The following is a 9886-nucleotide window of genomic DNA, read 5'->3' on the forward strand; positions in this document are numbered from 1 at the left end:
TGGTCTCTTAAATAATTTTCTGGTTCTTCTATTTCTACCGTTAGATAATGGCATGGTTAACTAAACACCCAGTGACAGGGTTTTTTGAGTTCTCAGGGCTTCAAGTTACTAGTTTATTAATAGTTTATTATAGTTAATGTTTAGTTTCTTGGGTTTTTTTTTAGTAATTTTAGTATTTAGTATTCTTTAATTATTATTTTATTAGTTATTATAAAAAAAGACAAAATTCATGTAATAAAAAACAAAAAAAAATCAATCATTTTCTGATTCATTAAAAGCATTAATAATGGATTGTTTGTATTGACTAAACATATCTGAAGAAATGTAAAACGTTTTATTAAATCGAGTAATATACTTCTTACAACAAGTATCAAAATTAATTTCTCCATTAGTATTTAATTTTAATTCATTTGAGTTAAGATGAGGTTGATTATTAAAGAATGGTTGATTATAAGAAGCAATTATATCATCAATTGGGAATTCCACTATAAGAACAATTAATACAGAAAGTATTTTCTAAGTAATCAGTTATTAATCAATTCAATATAAATTAAAGCAAACTTTAAATAATTGAACTAGCATTAATACAAAAGTAAAATATAAATAATAAATAATTGATGTTGGTAATAAAAAGACTAATAAAGCAAAGAGAATTGTACCTAATAAGAAATTGTCTTGTTCATAAACTAATGTATCAACTCTTTTACGTAAAGGATTATATTTTGTTCCCATAAATAATCTAAACAAAGAAACTATTAAAGAGAGATGAGTTTGTTCTAACCCACTAAAAAATACTGATAATAACTCTATTGGTAAAAAAATTAATACCAAAGCGTCATTAAAAAAAGATAGAATTCCTGTTATTCCTGTTATAAGAGATGCAAATGTAATAATTTTAAATATATAAAATGAAGGTAAAACAATAAATATTAAACAACCTAATAGTTATTTCTTTCTTTTACTATTTAAAATTATTTAACAAACTTCTCCAAAAATGAAGGAAGAATAATGATAATGATGATAAGAAATAGTTAAAGTTAATATTAAATTTAAATCCACCAGGATTAGTTATAAACCATTTAACACTATGTTCTATAAAATTAATTAAACGAAATAATAATGGAAATATATATGAAAATATATCTACTTTATACAATATTATAAATAAACTTATTCCTAATAAATGATCAACAATAACTGCAATTGTATTTTGCATATGTTTACTTAATTCTTTATTCTTAATATCTTCAAAAAATTGTTTTCTTGATTTAATAAAATGATTATTCCATTGACTAAGTTTGAGTTGGCTCCAAAGCATATCTTGGATATTTATTTCTTCTCAGTTTTTTTTTTTTCTTTCATTTAATAACACAACCCTCTTTCCTTAAAAACACAATTTTCAAATAAAAAAAATGATAAAATTATTCTATCGGTTGTGATAAAAAACATAATAATCCAAGTTTTTTAATAACAAGAATTATCTTTATTGTTTTTATTTTATTATTATACATTAAAAAATGAAAGTGTTAAGAGAGATAAATACTGTCAAAACAAGAAGAGATATGTTAATAAAAGAAGAATGGTATAAATTTACATTATAAGAAATAAAAAAATAAGAAAAAAAAAAGAATAGAAATATTAAAAGTCAAGAAAAAAAAAACTGAAAACTAAAAATTATATTATTTAATAAATGAGAATAATAGTATTTCTTGTTATGATTTGTGTACTTACTGAAGCACAATGTAATATGAAAATGGGATGCATGAAAAATTACAGACAACGTGCATGTAAAAATGAAACAAAAAAATTAGAACGAATGGTTAAGAGGCTTGCATTTAAGAATAGAATTAATCGTAATAGACTTGCTACTATTGAGTCAACTTTTGTTTTACCAGAATTACCAGTTGATAGAGTTAGTACTACAACAAATAAAAGAAATGTTTCTACAAAAAAAGAATTAACAAAAGAAGAAAAAGCAAAAATTGAATTAATAAAGAAAGACCAAACACCAAGTGAAGATAATATTTATGTTAAAGCAATGAATAGTTATTTTGCAACATTAAAACCAGTTGTTAAAGAAAAAAAACTTATTAAACGATATATTGTTCACACACCATGCACTGGAGATTTATGTAAATTCTTAAATAAGAAATTAAAAGTTCCTAAATGCAAAGATAAATTTAAACCAAGTCAATGTATGAAGTTAGGCTATAATTATAAGGCAAAAGTTCAAACTATGGCAAAACAAAAGTGTCTTCTTTAAAACATTTTTTTTACCATTTTATTGTTTTTTTATTTAACAAAATTTTTTATTTAAAAAAAACTTAAAAATGTCAAATTTATCATTCAATAGAATGCAACAGAAACAAGTAAATGTTATTGAATTTTTTAGTGGAATTGGTGGATTACGTTCAAGTTATGAACGATCTTCAATTAATATAAATGCAACATTTATACCATTTGATATAAGTTTGAAGATAATATAATAAAAAGAATATAAAAATAAATATTCACAATAACTATAGATGAAATTGCAAATAAAATATACTCAAAGAACTTTAAAGAAGAAGTACAAGTAGTTTGTAATAATTATTAAAAAGGAGTAATAAATAATAAATTATTTATTTAATAGAAAAATTTAGATAGCATTTCAATAAAACAAATAGAATCTTTAAATTGTAATACATGGTTTATGAGTCCACCTTGTCAACCATATAATAATTCAATAATGTCTAAACATAAAGATATTAATGATCCAAGAGCAAAAAGTGTATTACATTTATATCGTGATATTCTTCCATATTTAACAAATAAACCAACACATATTTTTATTGAAAATGTTCCGTTATTTAAAGAATCCCTTGTTTTTAAAGAAATTTATAATATTCTTATTAAAAATCAATATTATATTAAAGACATTATTTGTTCTCCTATTGATATTGGAATTCCAAATAGTAGAACTCGTTATTATGTTATGGCACGATTAACTCCTTTTAAAAATGACATTCAATTACATCAAGAAAAAGAGTCAATGATATCAAATTATTTAGATAATAATGTAAATGAATCTTATTATATTCCTTCAGATTTAATTTTAAAGAAAGGAATGTTATTTGGTTTGTTTTTTAATGTATTTTAAATAAAAATATTGAAAAGAGATTTAATTGAAAAGATATTGTTGGTAAAGATGATAAAAGGACTTGTTGTTTTACTAAGTCATATACTAAAATTGTTGAAGGAACTGGTTCTATTTATTGTCCAATAGAACCTCATTTTATTCCAGTAAAAAAGGCTGAAGATTTACTTAATAAAAATTTAAGATATTTTACTCCAAATGAAATAAAAAAAATTCATGGATTTTCTTCCAATTTTACAACTCAAATTGATGGATTAACTGATAAACAACAATACCAATGTCTTGGTAATAGTGTCTCTTGCTTTGTTATAGCACAATTAATGGAATATTTATTCGATGATTTAAAAGAGTAAATTATCATTTATTTCACATTTTGAATTGAATTACTTTATTTTTAAAGTTAAATTGGAAATTGTTTGTTTCATTTTGGATATATTAAATAAAAAGAATTTAAAAGTCCAAAACATCGAAAACTAATGATTTTCATAATTTCTAAAAAGCAAAAATGATGAAAAAAGAAAAAAGTCCTGGAGTTCCAACCAGGATGAATATCCATGATGATAAACTAATCTTCTCACTGATTTGCTTTATTATTTTATTATACAATAATTATTAAAATAATAATAAATAGAAAATAAAGAAATTAATTATTAAAGAAGATCAATGTAATTACGTACTGATACATATGACTGGGTATAAAGCATATTAGAAAAATGAAGAATTTTATTAATTGAAATTGGTTTTAACGATTTTAAATCAGATTCAATAGAAGTAGATTGAAGAAGTTCTGAATGATAAGAAACTATTAAAGCACTAATAACATATAAACAAAAAGAAGGATGAGTTGCAATTAAATAATCCATCAATTTTAAAGAATCATCTAAAGAATAAAGGGTTAAACAATAACTTTGTAACCAAGGTTCTACTACATCAATATGTTGAACAATATGAAGACAAAGATCCATATCTACAATAGATAAAATACTAATTAAGGCATATTTCCAAGCTTTTTTATTTGAATAATGAATAGATTGTTTTGATAAAAATGCAATACAACAATAAAATGTATTTAATTCATTTGTTACAGATAAAAATACATTTATTAAATGTATAATTGTATTAATATTATACCATTGTTGATTTCTTTTATCAAACCAATTAACAATTGCATTACTAATTTTTTGAACTATTTTGTTTTGAGTTAATTCAATTATTGTTTGATTTAATCGAGATAAATTACAATATTGAATATATTCATCAGTATTTAATGGTTTTCTTTTTAATAATATTGCCCATACTTTTGCTCTTAATTCTTTTTCATCTTCTTTAAATCCTTCCACTAAAACAGATTTTCTTAGTTCAAAGAAATTTCCTATTTTATTTTTAAAAACTGAACTTATACTATCTTCATGATAATCAATTTCAACATTTTTTAATGTTTTTAATTGTTTTATATCTTTTGGTTTCTCTTTTTCTTCTTCTTTGTTTTTTTCTTCTTCTTCAAACGCAGTATCCCAATCACTTCCTATATCTAAAAATTCATTAGAAATATTTGGCTTTGTTGACTCTGGAGATCCAATATTAAATTCACTAATATCATTAAGTTCTTCTAAATTAAAATCATTATCATATGTTGTAAGACTCATTTGATATTATATTTCATTTTTTTAGTTCTTTTAGTTAAAAATTATTTTATATTTATTTCTTTTTTTTTCTCTTTTTTTTTAATAACATTATTTTATATCTTAATAACATAATTTTAAACTATATTTTTTAATTAAATTTACTATTAAATTAGTATTAATACAAAATTCTTCATTAATTGAATTGAAGATTTATTATTTCTGTTTTTAACCGTTTATTCTCTTCTATTACTTCTTTAAATGCATTTAATAATTGGTTTTTACTTCTTCCTATTATTTCACAAGACTTTTTAATTCTTTCAAATGGCGGAACTTGAATTTCTCTACTAGGACGAAGGATATTAGTTGTAGTAAAATCAAAAGGATTAGGATGCATCTTAGATATATTTAAAGCTTCAATAAAATCAGTTTCTTTCCATCCAATATTTGATGCTTGAAAATTTTCAATTAAACAAAAGACAGACTCTATTGAAGTAATATAATAAGTTTGTTCATCAAAAGGTTTATTCATAAAAGCTTTAATATAATCAATATTTGAAGCAAAAAATGGGATATTTGCTTTAATAAGAACATAAACTAATGAAGGAAAGAAGACATCAGCAGATACAGGACCACCTTTTGGTAATGTTTTATAAATTATTAATTGAAGAAATTTTAATGAAGTTATAAGAATAACAGCTTTTTGATGAGGACTTTTATAACTATTAATTCTTCTAAGTTGTTGAATAGTAATTTCAATTCCATATTTGCCTAATGGACAATCTAAAAAATTTATTTCTAAGTCTTTCAATTGAATAAATTGTAAAGCAAGAATTCTCCAGTCTAAATCTCTATCTTTTTCACATGAATTTTGTATAATTTCAGTTGTTTTTTCAATTAATGGAGGCCAAATATCATAAAATATTTGATGAGTAATAATTCCTTCAAAAGTTCTTCTCATATGATCTAAATTCATTTGTTTTTGATATTCTTTAGGAAGTTTATTCATTATACCATTTATTACTTTTTTTATAAGAATACCTTGTTCTTCAATTGACTTATTATTAACCATTCCACTAAGGTTTTCTACTACTAATTGAATATAATTTTTAATGTCATTAAATAACTTATTTTCTTCTAATTCTTCAGCAAATTGTAATGATTTATCTTCATAGACTGTATAATACATCCAATCTTTAATATCTAAATTTAATTTATCTTCTTTATATTTAATTATTCTCATATTATTCCATTTAAGTCCATTTAAATCATCAAATTTTATTCCCCAAGTACAACCTTCAATATTAAATGGTCTTGATATCTTTAATACAGGTAAATCTCCCAATGGAGTAACAATAATACCATTTCCTATAATAGAAACTGTATCTTCTATTCCTAAACTATATGAATCTTCTTCACAAATAATTTCTGAAGGTAAATTAATATTCATATTAAATGGAAATTGTTTAAATGGATCAATACACATTTTCCATGGATATGTTTTTGAATTATGTGGTTGGAAATAAATATCTACTTTGTCTGTTATTCTAAGATAATTTCCATTTAATGTAATACCTCGTTGTGATGCTGGATGTCTTCTAATAAGATGTGTTAAATAAAATTCTATTGATGGAGAAATAGTGTGAGGTAAAAGTAATGTACATCCATATTTTAATGCTGGAAGAAGCATTTCTTTAAATAATGGAACATTACAATACATGTCATAAAGTCCTGATGGTTTTTGATCTAAAAGAGCTCTTCCACCATGACAATTAATTGTAGTTTCAATAATATTATACATTAATTGTTTAGGTAATGGTTGAACTATTTCTTCAATATCGTCTTTCCATGAAGTATCTTCTTGGTACCTTGTTTTTATTGATTCTGGATTTGGTGGAGTTAATGTAATAGAAGAAGAAAGTGGTTGTGAATGATGTTTTAATTTACTCAGTGTTTTTCTCATAAAGAACAAAGTTAGTAAAAGAACTTAAATTCTTCTTTTTTAAATTTAGATTTTTCTTTTTGTTATTTATTGAAAACAATTCTGGTATTTTACTTATTATAAAATCTTTTTTGTATAAATTAATTGAATTAAATTTTCAAAAAGAACTTAAAAATAGAAAAGAAAATAGAGTTATGTTTTTTTTTTAAGTTGATTTACTCTAGTGTAAACTTAAATTATTTATTGTTTTATTGTTTTATTTTTTTGTTATTTGTAGATTGTTTTATTTTAAATAAAAAAAAAAACAACAAAAGAAAATTAGAGTAGGAAATTAAATGAAAAAACAAATACAAGAGAAATAATATAAAATTAATAGATAGATAATAAAAACAGTGTAATGAAGGATTAATTTTCTAGAAATGAGATGAGAATTTGATTAAAAATAATGACAAAAAAAAAATCTTTTCATTAAAAAGATAACAAACTTACTTCATTCTGTTTTCGTTCTATCATTTGTTTTCTCTTTAAAGCCATTTCTTCAATTAATGAATTCCATTCTCCTGTAGGACAGGATTTAGTTAATGCAGGTTGTTGTTCTTTCATAGTTTTGGCTTTAGGAGATTTTGATGGTAATAAAGGTTTTCTTTTTATTTCATTATCTAAAACATCATCTGTAGTTGTTGAAAGATTAATAATTTTCTTTTTATGTATTTTCTTTGATGAAGAATTTGCATTAACTTTATTTACAAGTTGTTGTGGACGAGGAGGAGGTGGTGGAACATTTAAAGAAATATCAGATTTAATTTTTTGTTGATTTATTCTAGAGGAAGTATCATTTACAATTATTTCAACAGGAGGAGAAATTGTTTTAATAGAACCAACAGTTTCAATAAATTCATGTTTTTCTTTACCAGAAATTAATGTAGCTCTTCTTTTTTTCATTGAATTTACATTGTTTTTATGTGACATAGTATAAATAACTTTTTGAGTATTAAAAACATATTTAAAATGTTCAATAAGAGTTTGTATAGCCATTGTACAATACCCTGTTTCTGTAATATCTGCTTTAGAATCATAAAGAATACAAGGAGCTAAACAAATTGCTAAATTATTAGGTGTCATTAAACTTGGTCCATTAGCAATTTTAACTGCTAATTCAATAAAATAATGAAGAACAGTTGATGCAATAGGAAGTTCACTTAATATCTTTTTTAATTTACATAAATAAATCATTAATGGAGTAGATTCTTCTTGCATTATATTAATATGAGGGTTTTCATTCATTTGAATATAAACTGGTTTTAATGTTTGTATATTATCAACCATTTGTTGGTCATATTCACGGGTTGCTTCAATTATTTCTTTATATGCAGATGATGGAAATATTGGTTCTGGAAGATCTCTCATAAATTTTTTTAATGTAGCTGCAATAACAATACTATTCTTTTCTTCATATTCAATTAATAAAGGATATTTTGCATAAAGTGCTACAGTATCAGCTCTTCCTGCAAGTCTAAATATTCCAGTTGAAGAATAACCAACTGTATAAAGAAAATAAAAGATTTTATGTATTTGAAATGGTAATTCATATAAAGATAATCCTTCATGTTCTATTAATGTTTGTAATGATTGATTTGATATAGGAATAGTTGCATGTTTAATTTTATTTTTAAGGTTATAAGTTAATTGAGGAACAGTAAATTCTTTCATTGAGCGTAATTCTTCAACTGTATATTTTTCAATTGCAGTTAATCTATTTAAATCAATAGAAATATTAATTGATATTGAATAAATATCAATAAGAGTAGTTTCCATAAATTCATAAGCTTGTATACTACATAAAGCACATGCATCAATATTCTTTTTTGTTCCAAAATCAATCATTGTTTTTTTAATTTGACTGATTAATGGAAATATACTTTTTTCTGCAACTTTTAATAATTCAGTTGCATTTGTAAAAGTACAACAAACATCCATTAAAGTTCCTTTAAATGCTTTTAATTTATTATTTGCATTACGAGTTATATCACTAATAAATCCTTCTGGATTTATTTGTGTTAATTGATCAAAAATATTAATTGTATCTGCTAATGCATTTGATAATGAATCGGTTATTTGGTTAATTTGATTAATACTTTTATTTAAATTTTGTAATAACTTTTTTTGATTACTTAATTCTATATACTTATCAATCTTTTTCTTATTAAATATTAATAACCCTTTGAACTATAAAACAAACGAGGTTCAGTTTTACTATACCACTCTTGTAAATCTTCTGGTTCATTACATTCAATTCTTTTCATTTGAAAATATCTTTATTTAAAGATCTCTTCTTTTTGTTTTTTTTTTATGTAATTGCTCTATAAAAATTGCTAGCAAAAAGAGTTTTAATTGAATTTTGAACATCCAAAGAACCACTTTTTTTTCTTTTTTTTTTTTAAAACTCCTTCTAAAACCAAAATTTTTTCATACAAAAAAATTTTCACTTGTTTATATTTTAATGGAATGAAGTAAGTAAAATTCTTAGAACTAATAATATTTGCTTTATTTTATTATTAAAGTTTTCATAAACAAACTTTCCTTTTAATCCAAGAATTTTTATATGTCAGAAAAAAAGAAAAAAGAATTAATAGAAGAAGAGTATTTTTTGATATTATTCTTATTCTATTCATCAACAAATTAATACATAAATTAATTTTAATTTTTATTATATAAAAACACAAACCTTAACCAACTCTACTTCATCTTATGTTTTTTTTTTTAGAAATTATTAATATAAAATCTTTTCTTCAATAATATGTTAAATTGAAAATCAAAAAATCATATAAATTAATTTTTGTTTGTCTTCTTTCAAATCAATTATTGTTTATTTCTAACACATTTGTTACTATTAGGTTTCATAAAATATCAATTCAATTTAATGGTTGTTACAAATTGTTATTAATCTTCAATTTAAAGAATTTATAACTTTATTTTTTATTGAAACTGTACCAACAATTTCATCTTCTTTTCATAGGGAAAAATGTTCATATACTCCTTAAATAATACTTTTTAAAATTCAGTCATGGTTGGTATTTTATTTGGCTAAATCATTTTATTTCATTTGAAATTCATCAACAGTACTTTTTTGCACGTCCTACTATTAGTATAGGCGGTGTATTTATAAGAGGTATTGTACAAAAACAT

General features: G+C 22.6%; 6 protein-coding genes across 6 annotated transcripts; 2 read left to right on the forward strand and 4 right to left on the reverse strand.

The window, feature by feature from the left end:
- Positions 1-252: 252 nt before the first annotated feature.
- ENU1_106200 (N-acetylglucosaminyl transferase, putative) lies at positions 253-1318 on the reverse strand (the record flags this gene model as incomplete). The annotated part of the gene is made up of 3 exons (XM_008859443.1): positions 253-516; positions 562-938; positions 985-1318. 3 exons carry the CDS (start codon positions 1316-1318, stop codon positions 253-255), a joined length of 975 nt encoding a protein of 324 aa, XP_008857665.1.
- Positions 1319-1690: 372 nt separating this feature from the next.
- Positions 1691-2263, forward strand: ENU1_106210 (hypothetical protein; the record flags this gene model as incomplete). The annotated part of the gene is made up of 1 exon (XM_008859444.1): positions 1691-2263. One exon carries the CDS (start codon positions 1691-1693, stop codon positions 2261-2263), a length of 573 nt encoding a protein of 190 aa, XP_008857666.1.
- A 67-nt stretch (positions 2264-2330) lies between these two features.
- ENU1_106220 (DNA (cytosine-5)-methyltransferase, putative) lies at positions 2331-3489 on the forward strand (the record flags this gene model as incomplete). Its single annotated transcript, XM_008859445.1, has 4 exons — positions 2331-2469; positions 2526-2578; positions 2633-3116; positions 3173-3489. 4 exons carry the CDS (start codon positions 2331-2333, stop codon positions 3487-3489), a joined length of 993 nt encoding a protein of 330 aa, XP_008857667.1.
- Positions 3490-3786: 297 nt separating this feature from the next.
- Positions 3787-4782, reverse strand: ENU1_106230 (hypothetical protein; the record flags this gene model as incomplete). Its single annotated transcript, XM_008859446.1, has 1 exon — positions 3787-4782. The coding sequence occupies one exon, from the start codon at positions 4780-4782 to the stop codon at positions 3787-3789; it is 996 nt and encodes a 331-aa protein (XP_008857668.1).
- Positions 4783-4954: 172 nt separating this feature from the next.
- On the reverse strand, positions 4955-6721 carry ENU1_106240 (vacuolar sorting protein 9 (VPS9) domain containing protein; the record flags this gene model as incomplete). Its single annotated transcript, XM_008859447.1, has 1 exon — positions 4955-6721. One exon carries the CDS (start codon positions 6719-6721, stop codon positions 4955-4957), a length of 1767 nt encoding a protein of 588 aa, XP_008857669.1.
- Positions 6722-7168: 447 nt separating this feature from the next.
- Positions 7169-9003, reverse strand: ENU1_106250 (RhoGAP domain containing protein; the record flags this gene model as incomplete). The annotated part of the gene is made up of 1 exon (XM_008859448.1): positions 7169-9003. The coding sequence occupies exon 1, from the start codon at positions 8675-8677 to the stop codon at positions 7169-7171; it is 1509 nt and encodes a 502-aa protein (XP_008857670.1). The 5' UTR covers positions 8678-9003.
- Between the last annotated feature and the right edge of the window lie 883 nt (positions 9004-9886).

Source organism: Entamoeba nuttalli, assembly GCF_000257125.1.
Source record: "Entamoeba nuttalli P19 unplaced genomic scaffold asmbl_4535, whole genome shotgun sequence".
Lineage (NCBI taxonomy): Eukaryota > Evosea > Mastigamoebida > Endamoebidae > Entamoeba > Entamoeba nuttalli.